This window comes from Siphateles boraxobius, unplaced genomic scaffold, assembly GCF_051911475.1.
Source record: "Siphateles boraxobius isolate OS27281-9 unplaced genomic scaffold, OSU_SipBor_1 16, whole genome shotgun sequence".
Classification (NCBI taxonomy): domain Eukaryota; kingdom Metazoa; phylum Chordata; class Actinopteri; order Cypriniformes; family Leuciscidae; genus Siphateles; species Siphateles boraxobius.
In genome coordinates this window covers 8,551,084-8,575,169 of record NW_027508766.1, presented here as the reverse complement: position 1 = coordinate 8,575,169, position 24,086 = coordinate 8,551,084, and the positions used below count along the sequence as shown (strand labels likewise).

General features: G+C 38.0%; 1 protein-coding gene across 7 annotated transcripts in view; it reads right to left on the bottom strand.

Annotated features, from left to right (window-relative positions):
* Nucleotides 1-24,086, bottom strand: part of rhobtb4 (Rho related BTB domain containing 4) — a 65,614-nt gene that overhangs the window by 19,552 nt on the left and 21,976 nt on the right. For 5 of the 7 annotated variants that reach the window (XM_077231494.1, XM_077231496.1, XM_077231497.1 and 2 more), the window contains 5 exons: nucleotides 13,042-13,243; nucleotides 12,504-12,607; nucleotides 3,441-3,626; nucleotides 2,136-2,937; nucleotides 1,575-1,794 (listed from right to left, as the gene is read on the bottom strand). In XM_077231494.1, coding sequence (XP_077087609.1) covers nucleotides 1,575-1,794; nucleotides 2,136-2,937; nucleotides 3,441-3,626; nucleotides 12,504-12,607; nucleotides 13,042-13,233 — 1,504 coding nt within the window. In that variant the 5' untranslated portion in view covers nucleotides 13,234-13,243. Of the gene's footprint in view, nucleotides 1-1,574; nucleotides 1,795-2,135; nucleotides 2,938-3,440; nucleotides 3,627-12,503; nucleotides 12,608-13,041; nucleotides 13,244-21,096; nucleotides 21,488-24,086 lie in introns of those variants that run through there. The other 2 variants (XM_077231493.1, XM_077231499.1) reach the window with 2 other exon arrangements.

Genomic DNA, 24,086 nt, shown 5'->3' with positions numbered 1-24,086 from the left:
AACATGCACACAACACACAAGACATGACAATAACAGAGATTAAGCGACACAGAACACCACAAAGCAGAAATGCAAACATTTTCACAATATGCAAATATTAATTGACAGCAAATGAAAGGATATTTTAAAGCACTCCACTGGGTATTTTCTCAAAACAACAAAAAAAAAAAACAGAGACTGAATGAAGGAAAGGAAAGACAAATTGACTGCTCTACAGAATAAACTATTCTATTCCAATTCCACAGGATTCTGGATTTGAAAATAGAACTCATGAGGCTCGAGTCAATGGTGTCACTACGGAAACCTTTTGAATGTGAGATTAGATATAGTCAATAACACCAGTACCTCCTGAAGAATCAGAATTATGCAAATTAGGACAGTTAATTAGTCAAAAATATAAATTAGAACTTCATAAAAAATTTCTCATTCCCAAAAGTTGTCAAATGTCATTATAGTTGAAGATTGAAAACTGGAGAAAAGACTTGATTCAGTTTCTCAGTGTAAAACGATAAAACAGATAGATAGGTATTCTCACAATATGATGGTAAAAATTTGTCAGGACATTTGTGTCATAAAATTATATGAACTGATTTTCCTTATGAGTTTAATCTAACATCGACAATATAGACCTTATTCAGAGCAGCGCCATCACAGGTATGAAAGCGGGGCTGTAAGTGATAGACTTACTGTGTTTTCAATGGCATCCGCTGTAAAAAGCAATATAAAGCTCATAGATCACTTATAATTTTCCACAGCTCATGTTGTCTGGAGTTTTTTGCTAAAAAAAAAATTCTTGGAAAGATATTTTTGCAGTTTCTTCAGCAGAACAATCCCAAAACACATTAAATAACAGTACAACCCACTGAAGAGATGCATGCCTATCCCTCACAGCCTCGCTTTCATTCCCATTGAAAATCAAAGATGGCGATAGATAGATAGATAGATAGATAGATAGATAGATAGATAGATAGATAGATAGATAGATAGATAGATAGATAGATAGATAGATAGATAGATAGATAGATAGATAGATAGATAGATAGATAGATAGATAGATAGATAGATAGATAGATAGATAGATAGATAGATAGATAGATAGATAGATAGATAGATAGATAGATAGATAGATAGATAGATAGATAGATAGATAGATAGATAGATAGATAGATAGATAGATAGATAGATAGATAGATAGATAGATAGATAGATAGATAGATAGATAGATAGATAGATAGATAGATAGATAGATAGATAGATAGATAGATAGATAGATAGATAGATAGATAGATAGATAGATAGATAGATAGATAGATAGATAGATAGATAGATAGATAGATAGATAGATAGATAGATAGATAGATAGATAGATAGATAGATAGATAGATAGATAGATAGATAGATAGATAGATAGATAGATAGATAGATAGATAGATAGATAGATAGATAGATAGATAGATAGATAGATAGATAGATAGATAGATAGATAGATAGATAGATAGATAGATAGATACTATATTAATGTGTCCTCAGAGAAACACGTAATGCATATTTCACCCTGATTTTAGATTGCTTACCAGCAAAGGCGCCCTTGCTCAGGCACTCTTTGATGCGGTTGGCACGACGCACATGGAAGGCTTTGGTGATCTCCTGGTTCATGAAGCTCTCATGGTTCAGCACGTTGGCCACCATCATACGCAGGTCGAAGACCTCTAGAAGCTCAGCGATGGTGGCAACCTGCATCAGATCCCCACGTTTCTCATCCAGGTGACCCGTGTAAAGGTACTGCAGCACTGCCTAAAAGAGCCGAGATAAGGGAAAACAGATAATGTCACACCGCCGCAGAGATTTCATAGAGATTCTTATAAAACATGCAATGACATCATGGTCATCGCTATAATCCTGTATGTCATCTAAGGGCCAATTCACACTGCACCAACAGACGCAGACCAACGGCGACAGTCATCAGATTACAGTGCGTCACTTTTGAGACATTCACCGACGTGACAAACAGCGATTCAACGTTTAATTGGCCTAAACAAGAGCCGACTGACGCCGACTCTGATCCGACAAAGTATCTGTTGCTGTCTGTCGGCATCTGTTGGTGCAGTGTCAATTGGCCTTAAGTTTGTTCTTACCTGGAAAGGCCCTTTTTGTATGAGTTCATCCATGGACACTACTGTCATGAGTCTCGGCCGACCTGTCACAGGATCATCCACCATCTCCAGGTAAACCCCCAGGAAACCACGCCCCCATCCCAAAAGAGCACGGCCTGCTCCCAGGGGTCCCAAAGAGGACTGGCCCCTGGCAGGAAGAGCGTTATCGCTCTGTGAAGTCCTCAGTGGGCCCTGCTGCAACATGAGCAGCCTATTTGAACCCCTAGTGCCACCTTCACCCTCCTTATCAATGTCCAGGCTTTTGGTACGCCCAGCCTGTTCTTTGGCTCCTCTTCGGCTCTGCTCCTCTTCCTCACTCCCCTCCAAGCTCTCCTCACCCTCCTTCTCCAGCCCAGCCGCTCCAAGGTCCATTGTGAAAAGGTCATAGAACTTTGAGCAGGAAGTGGCCAGGTACATCTTATGGGCAAAGACACGAGTGGCCCCGGCCTGGAGGAGGAACAGGACGTCTGCACACAACAGCTGGCAGAAAAGAGAGTCCGGACCTTCTCCATCCATGGGAGGAGGATCGGGGATGCCCACCACAGGTCGTGGTGGCCTGGGGGGGAGGAAGGGGGCCTGGAGGAGGGGACGCTGAACCTTCTTTAAATGGGACTTCCAGAACTGAAGGTGGCGTCGAGAGATGAGCGCAGCACGGATAGCATTGTCAAACACATCCTTTACACCGAACTGAGCGACAATGCTTGTTTCATAGTATGGAATGCCAAGTTCCTTAGCGACCTCATGGCCTCGTTCTGGGGGCAGGATATCTGTGGGTTTGATGGGTCTAGGAGGTGGACAGTTAAAGAAAAAACAGAAGCATTATTAAAGCCAGACAGACTATACATTACTATTCAAAAGTTTTTTTGTTGATAATATTGTTGAATTATATTACAATTTAAAAGAACTGTGTTCTAATGTTTTTGTGGGAACCATGATACATTTTTTGCAGGATTTTTTGAAACATTATTAATGTCTTTAATGTCATTTTTGTAATCAATCTAATGTGTCCCTGCTGAGTTGAAGTATTCATTTTAAATTAAATTAAAGTATTTTTTCTTAAATTGTACCAACCATTTTTACAATTTTAAACATTATATGGGGTTATATTATCCATCTTACCCAACAAGGCATCAAAGGCAAGTGTAGCAAATGCATAACTGACCACAAACATTCAGAAATGCACAAGAATCCTCTCAAAATGGAAGCTCAAAAAAGAATGAAAAACTCTTCATGCTGAAGTTTAATAACATAATATGTGCTACGAGTGGGTGTAGGATGTGGTCATACTTGGCCAGAGGCCGGCGAGCCCGGTTAACAGCGTCCAGATCAGCATAGCGCAGGTCCAGCTGGCAGCCTACCAGGATGATCGGGGTGCGGGGACAGAAGTGCTTAATCTCAGGGAACCACATCGTGCGGACATGGCGCAGGGAGTTCGGATTGGCCAAAGAGAAGCACAGCACTACCACATCTGATCTAAACGCACACAGAGAAAGAAATATATTTATTTAAAGAGAACACATCCGAAGGAATCATGTAATAGGCAGGATTTTGGCAAACCCTGGACACTAATCGTCCTACACAGAGGCTTTAAAATGGACAGTGAATCACTGTTTTTGGAATAAAAACTGTGAAATGCAATAAACAAAACTACTGTGAGCTACAAAGAGATTTCCTTGCTTTCCAAATGTCATAAGTCCAGACTTATTATATATGTTTATATTATATTATAAAGAATGATTTGACAAGTGTATTGTTGTGGCACAATTGTATGCAAAGTGATATTTATTTACCATTATTTTAGTTATGGCTTTACCATTCATTCATTAATGAGATTTTTGAATAAATGCAAATCCAAAGATCACCAGCTCACTATTCATATTCAGTCTTTTATATATGGCCATTTCCCCTGTGGCATAAATGAACTTCATAAAGAAACAGGCAGCGAGTCAGCAGCCAAATAGAGTAATGATTGTGTGATTGCGTTTGTATTAATGCATGTGTTCTCTTCCAGTGAATGTGTCTGCATGCAAGGTGTTGCGCACGTCATTAAAGCCTCTCATCTGACTCAATAACCAGCGCTGGTCTGATAATAGCGAGTCGTCCGACCATGTCATATTTCACAGCTGCACTCACAAGCTCATCATGTGAGACCAGCATACACAAGAATGACTAATGGAGCACTGCATTGTTGTTGTAATGTAAACAAACCTGGTCTAGCGGATCTCATCACAGTTATGTATTTACACTGGAAAGTGCTCATGTGGATGTTTATAGATATAATATGACAGAGAGTGTTTCTCAGACAACATTTCTAAGAGATTTTCTGTCTTTCTTTGATATAATCTTTATGGGAAATACTTATTGACAACATAAAGTGAAAATCTAGAACTATTACTTTTTTGAAACAATATGGCTTCTCAAAAATGTTGCTTTATTATTGGCGAACACCTCATGTGTGATGATTAAACAATGGAATTTCCCTGAAAACATAAAATTAGCAAAGTGGACAACTATAACATGTTGACTTCCTTTAGGAAATATATGGTAATGTTGACATTGCAATAGGATTGCCCATATACAGTCTAAGCAAGATCAGCTAAGTGATTACTAAACTAAGACAGCATTTTAAGCCATACTAGCTGGCAATGCTGTCAAATCACTAGCCAATTTGGCAGGTTACTTATAATGTTTAATAACTTTTGCTGGGGAAGTTTGTGTAAGCCAAATCTGCACAGATTTAGTGCAAATACTCAACTCGTGAGTCATCATGATATATAAAATACAGCGCAATGTGCAGAATCTGCACATATCTGGCTTACTTGAACATGCACATCCCTACGCAACAAATAACGGCACGCACTTGTTTATTTGCATTGAAGCAATTGCGAAGATTAAAATGCATTTGGTTAACAGAAAGGTTATTGTTATTTTCATACATCCTACTTTTTATTGATGTTCTTTGTACTGTATTGATCTGTCCACATAAAACACATTTTTGGAGAAAAGGATGAGGACAAAAGAAGAAGGGAGCTGGCTGGATGACAGGACTTTTTTTGATAAGAAATGAATGTATGAAATCTAAATGTTAGAATATATAGGCATATGTGTCTCATTCAGAACTCAAAAAGAAATTACCAGATATAATTTTATATATATACACATATATAATATATAAAATCTGTGACGTAATTAATCTGGTTAATTTCTTTTTTTCTTGGGCTAGTAGAAGTTCTGAATGGCCGGTAACTTGAGAATTTAGTAGCCAAATTGGACGGTGAGTGAAAAAGTTAATTTCAAACCCTGCATACTAGGTACAGTGCTTAGCATAAGTGAACACACCCATGCTAAAGTTGACTAAAAAGAGGAATAAAAAAATCGGTTGGAAATTGATCTTAATGCCTTCATTAAAAAAAAATGAGGAAAAATCCAACTTTTTAGGACACCAATTTTCTTTTTGAATGAATAATGTATCGTAAATAAATAAATATTCTTCCTTAAAATACAGGGGGCATAAGTCTGGAAACCCCTATGTTAAATTCCCATAGAGACAGGCAGATTTTTATTTTTAAAGGCCAGTTATTTCATGGATCCAGGATACAATGCATCCTTATAAAGTCCCCTTGGCCTTTGGAATTAAAATAGCCCCACATCATCACACACCCTTCACCATACCTGGAGATTGGCATGGTTGTATTTCAGTTAGCCTAATAGCTGGTTTGATTTGCATTGAGAGATGATCTTATGGAAAGTACCCCATATATGTGCAAATAGACATACGGCATCCAGAGGTCAAAGTCGACATCCTATTGTCTGTGTCTCTGTTAGTGTGTGCATGTTCATGAACATGGGAATGTTTGCAAGAATATGTGGAAATGGGTCAGCGAAAAGACAAATAAAAAACAGACTGATACACCACAACCACAGATGTATCCACAATCATTCACCATTTCTCAGTGAATAATAACTGCTCTAAAAACGAGTGCTGAGGGTCATACAGGACTGTGTTATGTAATCAGTGCGTGTGGTGTTCTGTAGCGCTATGTAGAGCATGTCTAAGTTCAAACTCCTGACTGCGGGTCTGCTTGACTACACTGTAAACAGAGTCTCGATCACAGACACGTCTAAACTTACAAATAAGCCTAAATATTCTAAGAAAAACAAACAAACAAAAATCAACATAAGCGAAGAATATAACTTGTGGCAGTACCATAGCACGAGGATGGTATCAGCTTGTGTGTGTGTGTGTGGCTTGGTAAACTCTACATTATGGAGAAAAAATGTCCCCACTATGATGGCAAAATCCAAAATGACCTTGTGGGAAAAATTTTTGGTCCACATGAGGAAAACAGCAAATAAATCAAATGAAGTGATGTTTTTTGAAAATGTAAAAATGTATTTGCATGTACATATACATGTACTTGCATGTGTAAATATGTGTCAGGTCGTGGAAGAGGGCTTCCCCGCTGAGACACGGTTCCTCCAGGGTTTTTTTTCCTTATCTACCTAAACATCTAAAGTTAGGATCGTTTCACTTGCGTTTTACAATGTGTTTTGTCAGTTTAGGTTCACAAATAATTAATGGACTCAGCTAGGCTTTGATAAACATTTTCAAGAAATGTTAAATGTGTCTGTGTGGGTGTGTATTTAGCTTGAGTAACAGACACTGGGAGTGAAGGTCACCTGATTCTGTTTCCATAACAGGGCACCACCATTAATAATGTTTTATCAGCTGACTGCATCTGCCTCAGTACTCTGCACACACATAGGACGTGTCTGATCTCACAGACACACATCCTGTTGATTCATTCACACAGATTTCTCTCTCTCTCACTCTCTCGCTCACTCACTCTCTCTCTCAACACAAGTAATACTAAAAAGAAATACACAATGCCATAACATTAATGATAAATTACATAATCAAAACCTCACTTGTCATGACCTCTTAGTGTACTTTGTACATTAGCATCTTAAACATCTGGGCTGGAACAGGTTAAGTCCCAGTTTGTTTTCTCCGAAAATGAGCATTTACAGAAAAACATAAATATTAAAAAATAAAAAAGTATGTGGGCAAACTGCATCCACTAAATATATTTATATTTATTGCTTGATAGTTTATATTTATTGCAATGAAATCGTTTTAAGGCAGGTTTGGTTTGAATAAAACAAACTCTGGTGTTTATTTGTTTATTTAAAAGGATCCCCATTAGCTGACGCCGAGACGGCAGCTAGTCTTCCTGGGGTCCAAACAATACATCCAAAAGCCAATAATTACAATCACAATTACTCCCAAATATATCATATATAAATACACATAAAGAATAACATAGCAAATAATACAACCTCACTTAACCAATCCAGACAATATTATGATATTGAAAACAAATACAGTCTAAGTCTTTTTTTAAAACCAGTTTTTCCCTTGGTTTCACAAACCCCAACTGGAAGAGTTTTCCAAAATACAATTGACCTATAAAACACAGTCCTCTTCATATAGTCAGATTTAGGTAGGGGTAAACAAACCTGTCGACTATTCACCCCTCTTGTGTAATGTGAATGCATATCTGAACAATAAATTATATTATCATAAAAAAACTTAGGAATCCGAGTGTTAATAATTCTATGAAAATATACTAACATATTAACAGATAGTCTATGCTTGACCACCAGCCAAGCAAGACGTTCATGCATCTCTGCAACACCAGTTCTCGAAGAACAACCGAGAACCAGTCTTGCAGCCTTATTTTGCACCACTTGTAATTTTTTTAAATGACTGCTTGATGCAGCAGACCATACAACAGAACAGTAATCCAAATGACACAAAACCAATGTACAAACAACACGACTAAACAACTGTAAGTTTAAAAACTGTGCACATTTACGCATTACTGCAACAGCTCTCCCCATTTTAGCAACAACTTTGTTGATGTGATCCGACCATGACAATGTGGAATCAAGCCAAAGTCCCAAAAGCTTCACCTTTTTTACTTGCTGTACATTTTGACCATTTACTTGTATATCAATTTTAGGATTATCAGATAATCTATACTTAGAACCGAATATTATACTCACAGTTTTTGAAATATTTAGAACAAGTTTATTTGTTTTGATCCAATTATACAATTTGCTAATCTTGCTAGACAGAACCTGATTAAGCTCTGAACATGTAGGGGCTGCATAATAAAGAGTAGAATCATCAGCAAACATAGTCAATGTAGCCTTACTGAGTATATACGGCATATCATTTGTAAAAATTGAAAATAACAAAGGTCCGAGGCAACTTCCTTGAGGAACACCACAATCCAGGGACTTGCTACTAGATAATGCACCATTAAAATAAACTCTTTGCGACCTCTCCGACAAATAGCTCTTAAACCACTTGATTGCTGAGAAAGTAAAACCATAACTAATAAGTTTAGAAATCAAAATGTCATGGTCAATCACATCGAAGGCAGCACTGAAGTCTAGTAGTAGTGTACCCACTAGCATTGAGTTATCAATTGATGTTAACCAGCTGTCTGACATTTGTGTCATTGCAGTGCAGGTGGAATGACCATACCTATAAGCATGCTGAAACATCGTAGTCAAATCATTGTTAGAAAAGTAATCTTGCACTTGCTCAAATACAATCTTTTCCAATAATTTACTTAGAATAGGCAAGATGCTAATAGGCCTACTATTTGGACCACAGACAGTTGATTTCATGTCTTTGGGTAAAGGAATTATCTTACCCTCCTTCCAAAGTTTTGGACACACACCACTAATCAAACATCTGTTGAAAATGTGACAGATTGGTTTAGAAATATGTCCAGCTGATAACTTCAACAGCCGACTATCCAAGTTGTCTGTGCCAACAGACCCACCAACAGTCAAAGATCTCAACAACATTTCCACCTGCACAACATTAACCTGATGAAATTCAAAACTACACAGTTTATCTTTCATAATACACCTTTCAATTAGCTCAACTGAGTTGTAATCAACATTGTATTTCATTGTCTCTCTAAAATTAGAAACCTTATTAACAAAATAATCATTAAAATAATTTGCAATCTGTATTGGCTTAGTCAAATAAACTCCATTCACTTCAACAAAAGAAGTACAAGTAGATTTTTTCCCCATGATTTCATTGAGTACCTTCCACATTCTCTTACTATCTGTACCACTATCATCAATTCTCTTCTTAAAATATTCTTTCTTTTTCACTCTGTTCACCTTGGTCACCTCATTCCTTAAAATACAATACAATTTTCTGTCCTTAGGAGAATCAGAAATAACCGCAACCTTTTTAGCCTCTTCCCTTTGAGCCATTAAACTCCTTAACTCAGTATCAACCCAAGGAGCACTTTTGGCTTTAACTGTAAATTTCATCAATGGGGCATGATTGTTAACAACTCTCATAAAACAATCCATAAATAAATTAAGGGATGCATCAACTTCATTAATGTCACTTATCAAATTCCATTTAATATTATCCAATTCATTTAGAAAACTCTCCTCATTAAATACCCTATAAGATCTTTTCATAATAATTTTAGGACAGGCTCTAGGTAGCTTAGTTCTCCTGGAGACAGCAATACAGTTGTGATCACTAAAGCCAACTGTTACAGAAATGGGTATTGAGCACATATCGGGATTATTAGTGTAAATATGATCAATACATTTTGATGTTGAAAATCCTGTATTGTTACTAGAAATTCTTGTTGGTTGATCCATTAATTGAGATAAACCACAGGTGTCTGTCATGGTTTTAAGCTTGTTCTTCAAAGGACAAATATCAGACAGCCAATCAATATTTAAATCACCCAACCAATAGCTCTCTATTTTCCTCAGTCACCTTATCTAGCATATTACATAAACCATTTATATACTCTATCCTGGCACTAGGTGGCCTATAACAACAACCAAGAATAATAGGTTTTAAATGTGGAAGATGTACCTGTAACCATAACACTTCCACATCATCAATCATTAAGTCATGTCTCAGTTTAACAGGGAAATGATCTCGTATATAAATGGCCACACCTCCTCCAAACCTGTTTCTATCATTTCTATAAATTTAAAACCCCCCTATATCAACATCTGAATTGTCTATGAAGTGATCCCGATGAGTTTCAGAAATCATAAGTATGTCTATTTTATTCAGTTGCAAAAATAAAGACAGGTCTTGAATTTTGTTCCTAAGACTACATATATTAATATGTGCAAGGATTAAACCTTTAGGCAATTTATTTATTCTGGTCATCTTAATTAAAGGTAAAAAAAATTTTTTTCAATTAAAGTCCTATATTATAATCTAGTTGTACCCTAAGTTATTTTAACTTCATCAAGTAGGCTACATACATAAAAGTCCTACACACAGACACACATGCATGTACACAAACATATATAAAATTGAGCATTAAAGCTCATTAGGCCAATAACTGACTTTGTCCATCCCTTGGGGTGATAATCAGTTTATCATACTTCAAACTCGCTTTATCACCTCTCTCTCTGGCAGCTTTCACCTTCGGCCACAACTCCTTCCTCCTCAGTTGCACAGCTTCAGAGAAATCTTCGTTAATGTAGATCTTAGTGCCCTTTAATTTCTTGGCAGAAGAAAGAATCAGCTCTCTATCTTTAATGCGAAGAAGTTTGACAACAATTTTCCTTGGCCTTCCCCTCTCCTGAAACTGACCAAGTCTCTGGGCACGCTCAATGTCCATATTTATTCCATCTAAGCCTAAGTTTTTTGAAAACATATCTCGCACCTTTTTCTCTGATTCACACCAATTCTCTCCTTTCTCGTCAGCAATGCCATCAATTAAAATATTTGTTCTCCTGCTCTGGTTTTCAATGTAATCAAGCTTGTTGAACATTACATCCAATTCCTGCTTGGAAGTAGTAATGTTTGTCTCAAATGCCCTTATCTTTGACTCAATCTCAGTGCATCCCATCTTCTCCTCTTCAAACTTTGTTTGGGTAAATTCCAAGCTGGTCTTCAGCTCCTGTACATCTCTGATAACACCATCCAATCTTTTGTTAGTTCCATCCATGATCAGCTGAATGAAACATTTGAAGTTATCTTGCTGCTGCAATAACATATCTTTATAGATCGCTCTCTGCTGCTCCATTAACTGGGAGAGTACACTCATTGTGACAACAGCATCCTCCTCACAAGGAGATGTTTTAGCATTTTGAGGCGGCATAATGTGTCTTACCAGGATGTACCGGAAGTTGAAGAAAGTTGCAAATGTTGATGGTGACAGATTTGTTTGTCAAGATCCTAGTAGGCCCAAAAGCCCATCAACTTGGGCTACAGCCCAAGCTCAGCGGATAGTAGAAATATTGTCCCCAATATTGAGACGCAATTTAAATAAAATACAACTTGAGTCAATTAACCACTAAATTTGGTAATACCAGAAAGGATTCAATAGATTTTGTTAGATTCTAAGAGGCCAGGTTCTCAGACAAAACTCCTGGCAGCCATCTTGATCGATGTGATTGCTCTGTTAGTGCAGTTCATTTGAATAAGTGTGAACTGCCATCAGAACCTTGGTGCCCACCAAACAAACGGACTCAGACTGCTGAAAAGTTGGGTCTCTCGATCTGTTGCTGGCGGTGTTTTGACTCTTTCATAATTCATTTTATAAGCTTTTCACGAGTTCTCAGCTGGTAATAATGCTATCGTATGGATGTGTTTAGCCCAGCACACAGCATTGTTTTGAATGTTCGATAAGTTCTGTCACAAAAGGTACGGCATAAAAGCCGTTTATTTTTTATTTTTGCATCTTTAGGTTTGGTCTTAAAAATGACAGTGTGCATTTTAAGCGATCCAAGACAAAATGCATCATTTAATTTTTGGTCCGGACCAAAACAAGGAAGAGAACCGAACTACAAGTGTGAACACACCCTTAGATGTAAACACTGTAAGCATTTAGGAACAGTGTCAATCTCCCTCATTCTCTGACCCATCTCTCTGCTTGGTTTAGCAGCTACTGTGATCTGCTGCACTGCCCTGAGCCAAAGCACCACTGCTGATCCACTGATCCTCCGCTGCCCTGCACTGCGCTGAGAATAAGAGCCTCCATGCAGTGCTCTTTGGCTAGTGTTACAGCACATTACCTTCCCAGCTGGGAGGATTAGGGCAATAACCAAAGCTTGGCAGGGCAACACATGCCACAGCCAAGAGTGGAGAGATATCAGAAAAAAACTAATGGAAGATTGATCTGAGCAACTGTATTGTGGGACATGAATTGTGTGTGTGTGTGTATTAAGGCAAGGGTTCTGTGACATGGCTTATTGGTAAATACACATACCATCATGACACACTGAGCACTGAGTTCAAATCCAGTTCCATGTTGTGTAACTGACCTGCCATAAGCAAAGCGTCTGTCTTTGTGATGATCTCCAAATGTGTCCCACAGCCTGAGAGAGACACTGACCTCGTCTACCACGTCTCGTGACCTCTCCAGCACCTAGTTAATTAAGGATTCATTTTACCAGTACACCAATGCAAACACATTATATTTTTTATTCAGCTTTATTAAACTGGCAAGTTTATAAAGAACAAATGTCATATTTGAAATTGCCTGGCTAGGATTATGACAGTTAACAAAAAGTAAAAAGTAAAACTAAATCAGTTTAATATAAATATTACAAATAAATGAACAAATATTACAAGTAAATAAATGGTATATATATATATATATATATATATATATATATACACACCATTTATAACTAATGTATCTAACCTAAAGTATATATTTATATAATAAAGTTTAAACAGTAAATACACTGGTTAAACAGGTTATTCTCAAATGCCATGTATGTACAGTTATAGTACACTATTTATGTCAACACTTAAATGTTCTTCAACATGTACACAATATGCCAAAGGTCTGCCCACCTCCTGGCACACACGGTATTGGTCGATGGCCCAGACAGTTGGCACGTGGGTGGCAAGCAGCTGGTACTGAGTAAGGGTGGCATTGCAAGCACGGGCACAGATCAACCGAGTCTTGCCCACCGCGTTATCACCCACCACCACACACTTTATGGTCTCCACATTGGGTCGCTCATAATCTGTGTCTATATCCATGGAGAGGGCCCTGAAAGACAGCAAAATAGAGAGAAATAGTTTAAGTACTGCTAATCATTATTATATTTACGAAAAATAGGACAAAATCCTATTATCCTGATGTATAAACTATGAGGTCCAAACAAAACAAAAATACAAATCAGTTATAACAAACAAAAAAATTATGGTAGGAAAACGATAAAAATTCACTCTGCACAGTAATGAATAGCATCATCAATACTGACTACTCATTCACCACATTTCCAAAGTTTAAACACAAATCTGGGTCAGGTGCTATTTCTGTCTTAGGAAGGAACAACAAAGACAGCCAACATAGTTCTGCACTTGGCTGTAAAGCGTCAGTTGACGTGAACAAGTGCATCTTTTTCTTTCTTTCGGAAGAATCCACCTGAAGCTAACTAAGGTCAAAGCCCAGTGGTAACGCTGATTTGTATGAGAGAACACAGCTAAACCAGACAGCATTAATTCTCACGCTTTGCCCGGGTTCCTGAAACAAACTGCGTTCACACAAACACTCACATAAACATTGACTTAAACCTCCTAAGTATCAAGACTGCAGCTCTCTGCAGAAAAAAGAGAAAAAAACCTGCTGAGGGATGCATCTGAAACAAATCATTAGGAGACCTGCGTGCCAACACGTACGACTGTAACTTAATATCCATGACAACTAGCAAGTTCTCATTTAGGGTCAAACAAAACCAAGCAACGTGAGATGTGCTTTTTTCCCCCTAAAACAATGAGAGATTTTTGTTTTGTAATGAATGCAGGATGAATTAAATAAACTGAACTGCTTTGCTTCAAGAAGTCACATACATTTGAGCAAGTGCACAGAGCTGTAAAAAAAAAAAATCAATATTAATACACCACTATGATAAAAGAGGCTGTATAAAATTAAATACAAATGATTTTGGGAAGCGTTACTCCTCTGTGGCTTTAAAAGTGCACCCGCTATGGCTTGAATTACCCTTGATAAATGCACTAAAAATGTCCTGAGCTGCACAAATCAATTAGCTTTCCGGGAAACAATAAAGAATTTCCATGAATAAACACACAGGCAACACTCTAGGCCGACTAAGAGCCGTGCATTCTTTTGATACAGCTAAAGTGATACAGCTATATACATTACAAGTCGTCCTGAGCTCCGCTGTCCAAGACAGCTAACGTTCCATAAAAAGAGCTCATGAAAGATTAATACGCAACTGTTTATTGTTCCACTGACAAAGACGTCACAGTTCTGGCCTCCAGTGACATACTGGGGACTAAAAATGATTCTCATTCATTCAATTCATTCTGAGTAGCAAGGTGGCAATTTTGAAAAAGATTAGTAATGGCCTATAATAGGTCAAGAGACGTTTTATCTAGAGCAGCAGTGCTCCGTTAATTCCTCATGAGGGGAATGTTACAGCCAGTTTTGAGATTTTGGATCAGTGAAGAAAGTTTCAGAGACGTCTCTGTGAAATGTTGTCAGTGTTAAGGGTGCTCTGGAGGAAGCTTCTTTAACAGGTTACATAACATTGGCACTACGGGCTGATGAAGCTGAGCTGTAAATGTGACTAGATCTTTCTGTTATCTAACAGCAATCTTTATAGCTGTTGTGTGAGAGTCACTGACATTTATAGAGGATGTTATTAAGGTGAAGATTATCATGACTGAATTTTTTCTTTAAATAATAATTGGGAGATCTTTACCAAATTTTCAAAGAAACAGACTTGAGTATGTTTTCTCAGCGTGCAGAAAGTGGGGCGGTGGTACAGAGGTGCGAGTGCAAGCTTATGCACTTTGAACAATCAAGCAATGTTTTCATTATTTAACTTTCTACACATTGTCAATTCCTATACATGTTTGAAATAACATTCAGGGATACTTCAATAAAATATAAAAAAATAAAAAGACAATTCTGTAATCATTCAATATATTCAAGTAACAGTCATTTTATATGTATTATAGTCATTTATAATATTTCTCAGTTATACTGTTTTTACCATATTTTTGATTAAATAAACGCATCCTTGTTGATCATAAGAAAATGGAAACTTTATGATAGCTTTCTGTAAGAAACACCTCAAATTTTAGTCACTATTCAATGAAAATCTTCATTTCCTTTAAAAATGGCACTGAGAAACATTATTGGTGAATAATACCTTAAATTTACACACTACACTGGGCTACTGTATGGCGTCAGAAGAGTTGCGATATCCTGCACAACTTCTTTGGATTAATAATAGGTTTATGTGTTGTTGCATTAAATAGTTCCATAGAAGAAATACATTTTTTCAAAATGAAATCAACGTGTGTGTGATTAGTTCGTCTGAAAATGAAAATTCTGTCAGTAATTACTCACCCTCATGCTGTTCCAACCCCGTAAGACTTTCGTTCATCTTCGGGATCACAAATTGCGATATTTTCGATGAAATCTGAGAGCTGGCTCACTCCTTCATGGGCTGCTAGGTAATTGCAGCTGCCGGCCCAGAAAAGTTAGGAAAGGCATCATTAAAACAGTGTGACTACAGTGGCTCAAACCTAAGTTTATCAAGTGACGGGAATAATTTTTTGTGTGCATAAAACCCCAGAAATAACGACTTTATTCAACTATTCATTTTCTTCCATTTGGCCCTCTGACGTGAGTTCAGGAGAGCGCTAAGACGCATACGTGAGAACTGAGAAGATGACGCAGATGGGTCTCGATGTAGTGTTTAAACTGGTTCTAAAGAGTGCATTTCCTGGATGCCCGAATCGTGAGAAACCAACGAAAAAGCGTAAAAGTGCCTCACCAATGCCTCAAAATGAACAGTTTACCTTTCACACTTTCCCATCAACTGATCGTGAGCGTCATCTTCTCAGTTCTCGCGCATGTGTCCACACAGAAGATAATGAATAGTTGAATAAAGTCGTTATTTTTGTTGTTTTTTGCACACAAAAAAAGTATTCTCATTGCTTGATAAACTTAAGGTTGAGCCACTGTAGTCACTTGGACTATTTTAATGATGTCTTTACTAACTTTTCTGGACCGGCAGAATGAAATTGCCTAGAAGTCTATGGAGGAGTGATCCAGCTCTCAGATTTCATCAAAAATATCTTAATTCGTGTTCCGAAGATGAACGAAAGTCTTGAACGAAACAACATGAGGGTGAGCAATTACTGACAGAATTTTCATTTTTGGGTGAACTAACCCTTTAAATGATGACAATTTACAGTGTTGTGTTTTTGTTTATCCCTGAACACTTGGTCAGAATATCTACGAAATGAGTATAGTTTCCGTTTGTGACACACAAACAAATGTGTATAATAAAAGCAATGATACCAGAGACATGGATGTCTCATGAAGCTTTTAGCAGAGTCAGTTGAGTGAGTCAGTGTTTTGTCATGGGGAATGAGACGAGCAGTGCGCCACACTAGCGCTTGTTTTAGTGACAGGCAGTGATAGAAACAGTGGGAGGTGAGGTCTGAGAATGAGCGAGAGGGAGAGAAAGAGAAAGAGAGAGATGAGACGCGTGGCAGACGCCCACTCCATTCACAAACACTGTAATGCCCACACAACAGTTCGTCTGCTTGTATTCAGTCCTGCCAGCCTCCGTGTGTGTGTGTGTGTGTGTGTGTGTGTGTGTGTGTGTGTGTGTGTGTGTGTGCTGAATATGTAGGTAGGTAGAAATAAGAATAGCAGCATTGTGGACCAACTACAACCCACAAGAAAATATGGCAGTTAATGGACAATTAACTCTTTTGGTATGCTTTAATAACTTACTAGAGCACTCTCCACATATTTCTAGTGGCAAAAAATTGAATTACGGATTCAAATGAAACATTTTCAGGATCTCCTCATGAGATAAATCTCAAACAAAAGCATTCTTCTGTAAGTCTGACTGTCCTTTAACCCTCTGTGTAGCTGTCTTTCTAGACAGCTGGCCAGCGGAGACTTGCTCACCCCTCCTGCACTGTGTGTGTGTTACATAACAGCTCCAATGGCAAAGGCTGCTCTCTCTGCCGTCACATAACCAGAATCCACGATTAAGCCTCGCTCTTAGAGAGCACCTGCAAGCCTCCGTCCTTTACACTGAAACCACACTTCCCTTTTTTATAAAAAGAAAATCCAAATATACAAACTAAATCAATCCAAACCATATTAACGCATACACTGGCTTAGTGACCTAATTTCTGTATTTCCGATCAATGCATCATGCCAAGTGTTTCGCCCTAAGTGGGTCCGCATGGTTGTTTATATATGCATATGTAAGTGTTTATAGAGGGGACATGTGAAGACAGGGTATGCCATGAGCACAGAAGACCTATGTAACGTGGTGGTCTCCTGTTTGCCAGTAAACAGGTTAAAGTGGAGCAGCATTTTGCCGCCACCAAATTTTACATTGTTTCCAAATACTAGACTGCTTCATAATAGCAAGCATTGAGCAAACTGTACCACTGCAGCATAGAACTTTGGAGTGTCTTACACCACATGCCTTTGTACTGCGAGGAGTCAATGTCTCTTAGTGGATCAATGACATTTTATAGCCAGGCCACAAAGTCGTTCAGAGTGCCGAGTCCTTCCGACCAGAAAATGAGTTAGATCTTTCCCCTAAATGCCATCAGTCACTGGGGGGTAATGGAGGAATTAACTACTGAATCACTGAGATCTAGTGTGATAGCATCAGGGACGTTTTATTTACTTCACATGCAGTAGCCACAAAAAGTGTCTGGATGCTTAAAGGATAAGTTCGCCTCAAAATGAAAATGTCCTAATAATTTACTCACCCCAATGCCATCCAAGATATCCATGTCTTTCTTTCCTCAGTGGAAGAGAAATTAAGTTTTTTGAGGAAAACATTTCTGGATTTTTCTTCGAATATTGGACTTCAATGGCAACCACTGTTTTGAAGTCCAAATCAATGCAGTTTCAAAGGTCTCTGAAGTGCTTCAACGGACTGTGCACGATCACAGCTGAGGAAGAGGGTCTTATCTAGCGAAACGATAAGTCATTTTCAACCAAAAAAAAAAAAATATATATATATATACTTTTTAACTACAATTGTTCGGATTGAGCTGATCTGCAACGCGCCGGGAACTACGTCATCACGTTGAAAGGTCACGCACGATGACGCCTCAAAAGAGAAGTAAGTTCTGAAAAAGCCCTAGCATCATTAGTTTGCACATACCAGATGGTTTGATATTTACTTATATTATAATTTCTTACCTAAGTTCAACTTAAATGCTCAAAAGTGCCAAAATAGTCTACTTTTTGGAGGCAATATTATACATAGCCTACATATATTTGCAAGTATTTTCCGATGATCCTTAAACTGATCGCAACTGCAGCCAACTGACACTCATGTCCTCCATGCTATACTCAAACAAGTTCACGTCAGCAAGAACAAAGTAATAATTACAGCGAGATGTGTACAAGTTAAGCTGATACATAACAGTGAACCACCAATTAAGTCTTCAAAAAGAGTTTAACTATTTAGCACAGTGGCCCACATGGACTACAAGCGTCATGAGTCCTATGGACCTAAGCTGTCATGTGCACTATAAATACAACTGTACCTTCACCCTTGAGAGCAAACTCAGCAATGAGAGACTCATTAAAGTCAGCCCATGGAAAAAAAAGAAAGTTAGAGTCCCCAGACTTCAGCTCTCAATGGACCAGCTAAAACGAATGTATTCAAATAGCGCTGATAGGGGTGTCTTTTCTGAGAGCATTTTTGCTATGGATGATCGCACAACAATTGTATTTGTATTATGATTAGCAGCACTTGTCATTCTGATCAAACATTGTCAGGTAAGCCAAGCATAAAAAAGCGAAAGAACACCACTGTTGTGTTATCAATTTCTGAACAGCTTGACAAAGCATGATGTTAACTGCAATTTGTAATGAGTGTGAAGCAGCGGTTTATTGCTGACAAGCAATGTTTGAATAATATAGCCTAACAATCACATCATAAAATAATGATTGCTGAATCAGAAAAAGACTAAAACACTTCATTTTTGTCCCTGGATTATAATGGACAAAGAGTCAGTAAGATATTACAATAGCATTAGCGGGAGAACTTGGCTAATGCATGCAAAGCCACACAAAAAAACAAACAAAAAAAAAACATGCATCATGGTGGAATTTCAGAGGATTCAAATGCTCAAGATATTTTCTTGTGATTAGATCAGGTGTAAAAGTATTGTGTAAAAATTTGTAGGGGCGGCCATTGACAAACCCCCATTCATACTTATATAAAGCCCTAATTCAGCACCCCATTCAGAATGTGCTTCATTGAGAAATATAAACCAGTAGTGAATTCTCTCAGTAAGAGGATTTCTCGCTTTAAGATGAAACAGAATGCCAGTGAATTAAATGTGAGTTAATTTAAGAAAAAGAGATTAAAAGATACAAGAAAAGGTGAGCCAAGCCCATGCTCGCCACCGAATCAGAGAGTGCTTTGAAAAATGAATACATAAACAAATAAAATACGGTACTATTAAGACTGAGAAGATGCATAGCAACAAACTGGCCAAAGCAAAAAAGGTGGAGAGTTTCAGCAGCCGCAACATGATACAAAGACACACTTCCTATGGCAAGCCATTTATTTATTTTATATATTCATTTATCTACATGACTAACCATTGTTATGCTACTAGTACTTAATTCAATACTTTTTTAATTGTATTAGTAACTATTCATTAGTAGTACTTATTCACTATACTAATAATTATACCAACAACAAGACGCATATATTTCACGTATTCCTTTGCTTCTTGTCACTGCCAATATTGACAAATGATGACAAATCCCAAAACAGTAAACTGATGCCCCATTCTATTTCATTCCAATTGATGAATCTGAACGTAGTGTTTACGTGAACAATAAATAAAGTTATTGGGTTGATGTCCACGTTTCTATGTAACAAGCTTCCAATCAGAATATATTTTTTTACTTGTGCATACTGCATGAATATATAGAGCTCCCCACTGTTTATTTTTCTATTTCAGGTCCTGATTTGGAGACAAGGAGCACATGAACTGGTCTGCCATGCTGCTATTTATCAAAGAGTTAAAAACGTGCCCAAAATAAAGTGTCTGTGGATGATGGGATGTTGCTCTGCTCCACTTCACGGAAGATGAGTAGTAGGATAATTTTAGAATAGCACAAGTAATTTATGACATTTTATTTAACAACAACTGCAGGACGTTCCGTGCGTCATACGTCATTGCGCCATTTCTACGTCATTTCACATTCACAATCTTTCCAGTTTCGGTTTTCAATCCAATCCAAGTGTTTATGTTCTCTCAGATGGGATTAGAAAAGGAGATAAAACAACCCTTTCCATCCGATCGAAATTTCATTGAGATAAGTCAGCCAATAAGGACAAATCAATTTGCATTGGTCACTTTGTCACGCGGCGCGTCATGTCACGGTGTAAGAGTTTTCATTGAACTATAAAGTATAGCAATTCTAAAGATTCTATCAATTATAAAACAGCAAATTTATCTAGTGATAAAGAATGTTACTGATAAAAAAATGGGATATCTGTCCTATCATAAACATGGTGAATACATAGTAAAAAGGTAAAACCGTGAATAGCTGATCTGTGAACCACAGAGTGGAAATGGTCATGTGAGAGTGAAAAGAATGTGAACTGAAGATCAGTCAGTAATAAAATACGCAGGTTACATCATGTATGCATGAATGAATGAAGTTATTTGAATGAATGAATGTTAAAACAGCTTGCCATAAGTTTCCAACATCAAGCGTTATATTAAGGATGGGCGGTGGTTAATGTATTTACTAGTCAGTTTTGATGCAGCGTTCAGTGCAATAATGCAACCGTAATCCGCAAATGCTGAATGATTGTCGCGAGGTGAAACAAAGTGAAATTTCTTCACCTTACCTTCCGACGCTTCCAGAATTGACCCACATGCCAGTCCTCGCGTGGTTCCCTCCTAGCTCCCGTTAAACCGGGTGCAGGAGATCAAATCAAACCTTTAAATGATTGAGACGTCTCTGAAAAACTCTCGACTGTTTGTGTCCAACTCGTTGGAGTGTCACGGCTGAAACAAAGGAAGCATCTTCACACTCGCTTTCTCTGCTGAACTGAATGAAATCCCCTGAAACAAGTTTGCAGAATGGAAAACCTCAACCGTGAAGTGCGCTACATCTATCCTCAGTCTCTCAAAGATGCCTTTCTCCTGAAATTACTGACATTTATAGGTAAGCTCTCATTTTGGGGCGTCGTTGGTGTGTTATTGTTTCTACAGCTGATTTCGCCAATGACACGCCCCTACTTGAGCGTCACGTAAACTGAACTCACCCCGAATCCATGGCACTGTGACTGGCAGCCAATCAAATCCATCGTGGCCGATGGCCCCGCCCCGTCTGGAACACGTTAACCCACAATCACCCAGTTATACTTAAGTCAAACACGCTCTGGCAAGGCGGAGCTGTAACAAAATGTTTTTAGATTGCAAGTAACGGAACACGTTGTAGTTGTGTTTGCAAGCTAGTTTCATATTACGGAATCATTGGAATTAAGATGAGTATATTCAATAGATATAGGCTACTGACGTTGTTTTATTGGGATAGCACGCGTAGAGTAACTTGAGGTTTCAGTCATACTGACAGACGGAGGACAGTCAGGAACACTGCCGTGTTTTATTATACACTCCTCTTTTTCGTAAATCATTTACATGGTAAAACACGGTTGCGATTGCGCTCTGAATTAAGATGTGTATTAATTATTAAAATTGTCATTTCCACATAAGTGCGACAGCTGCACTGTAATTAAATTAGGCTAGCCTATTATAATAATTCTGTGCAGCAAATAATCTAACAGAAAGCCCCTCTTGTCTCAACAATGATATATAAACACTAAGCATATACTGTACGCACACGTAGCTAGTAGTCTCACGTAGGCTAGTCTCCAAAATGTCTTAAGAGCACTTTGTCTGGAAAGCATCTGCTGTGCCTGTGTATCTGATGAATGTCTTTAAAAGGTCAGTTTTACATACATTCTAGACCATAAGCATTTTAAAGACATTTTCTCCTAATGTCTATTTAACATCTGACAGGGAACATCTCATAGACACGTTGCAGGTGAGCAGTAGGTCTTCCAAAATACATCTTCCAAATAAAAAAAAGATGTAGGCTACATGTGATATCTGGGAAAGCGTAGGGGGTCTCAGCAAATGTAAAATAATTTAAATTAATCTGCAGTAACGATTCATCATATATTCATCAATTCACTTTTGATTCCTTAAAAAAAACGGAAGTACAACAACATGAACTAGCTTTTGTTGGGGGAGGGGGCCTAAAAAAAAAGCACTTCTTGAAAATAACATTTTATTTCATATGGTGGCAGGGAAACTCGTTGATATTTTGTTCCTGTGATATACTTGAACAGACACAGCAAGTAATACTGACCTCTAGTGATACTGGTATAAAACACAACACAGATCTCTAGTAAGTGCTGCGAAAGACAGAAAATATCACCCATCACCATGGTGTTCCCCTTTTTTATTTTATAGTATTTCAATTTTGAAACAATGAGCACTCAAAAAAATCTTTTTTTTTACATCTAGACTACGGATGGGGTCTGACCATGATGTCATTACACAAAGCCTGCCAATGATGTCAGTCACAGATTTTAGTGAAGCACTTACAGCCCCTGTTCCCACACTTCAGTCAATACAGCCTTTTCTGCCATCCATCTCAGACCCAGCTGGACTCTAGCAGGCATGCCAGTGCCAGTGCCGCGGTGGGCCCTGAGAAAGTGATGCCCCTGTGGCCCCTCTGGAGCACCCAGAATGAGAGTGAGAGACAGAGATGTGCAGCTCGGAGCTATGAAAATGTTGTGGGATTTGTCTATGAAAGGGTTTACATGGAATGATGTATGATGAGGTGAGGTTAGTGAAAGTGTCTGAGCCTGTAATTTACATTCAGGCTTCTTATACTGACATTATGACAGTGCATAGCAAAGGAAATGGAGGGCAGAAACATAAATTAGTCTGGGTTGGATGAAGGGTGAGCCTGGGAAACATTGAAGTGTCTCCTGCAGAGTTGAGCTATGTTTGTTATTGTGGATTTTGGATGTGAACCAACGCAGATCATGAGCACGCACGTATAGACGCACTGTACGTGCACATTAAAAAAACGTCTTTCACATTCTCTATCAAACAAACTCACATGTACTCTCACTTGGCATTAACATGATGCATCTACTGTTCATGGAAGTGGCAAACTTACAAATTGTTTTTTAGCGATCATAATCGGATGCGTAGCATTTTACTGCAAACATTCATCTTCAGACTAGGCAAAGTAGGTCAGACCTGTTATACAATGGGGAATCTTTTTAAGGAAAATAAATGCAATGAAGTTGAGCCACAATAAAAAAAAAAGCATAAACAGGAAGTCATAGGACTACATCAGTACAGCGATAGCAGTAGACAAACTGTTATCTTGACTGTAAACAGTGAACTGAATGCTGTACACCCCTGTCATGGGTACTAATAGTTTGTGTTAAAGAAGGGATAAGATTTAGCGCGATGGACACAAAGTCACCAAACAAGTCCTTAAGTGCATAACGTGGAGGAAAAAGATGAGACTGGCATTCTGAGAACAGAGGGAGGTTTCCTGGTATCAGTCCACAAACAGTGGCATGGTGTTGCCCATGTGGGAGGCTTGTGAGGTTGTGTACAGAACATCCAAACAAAGATAACACTTAGGAAAACAATGAAGATAAAATGAAAGAAAATGGCAATTAGTGTAGATATACAGAAAATAAAATAATTTCTGGGTTTCTATATTGAGTTTTTCTATTAATAGCCATTAATTATAAAATTGTGAGTGTTTAGCTACAAACATGATCATCATGATCTTA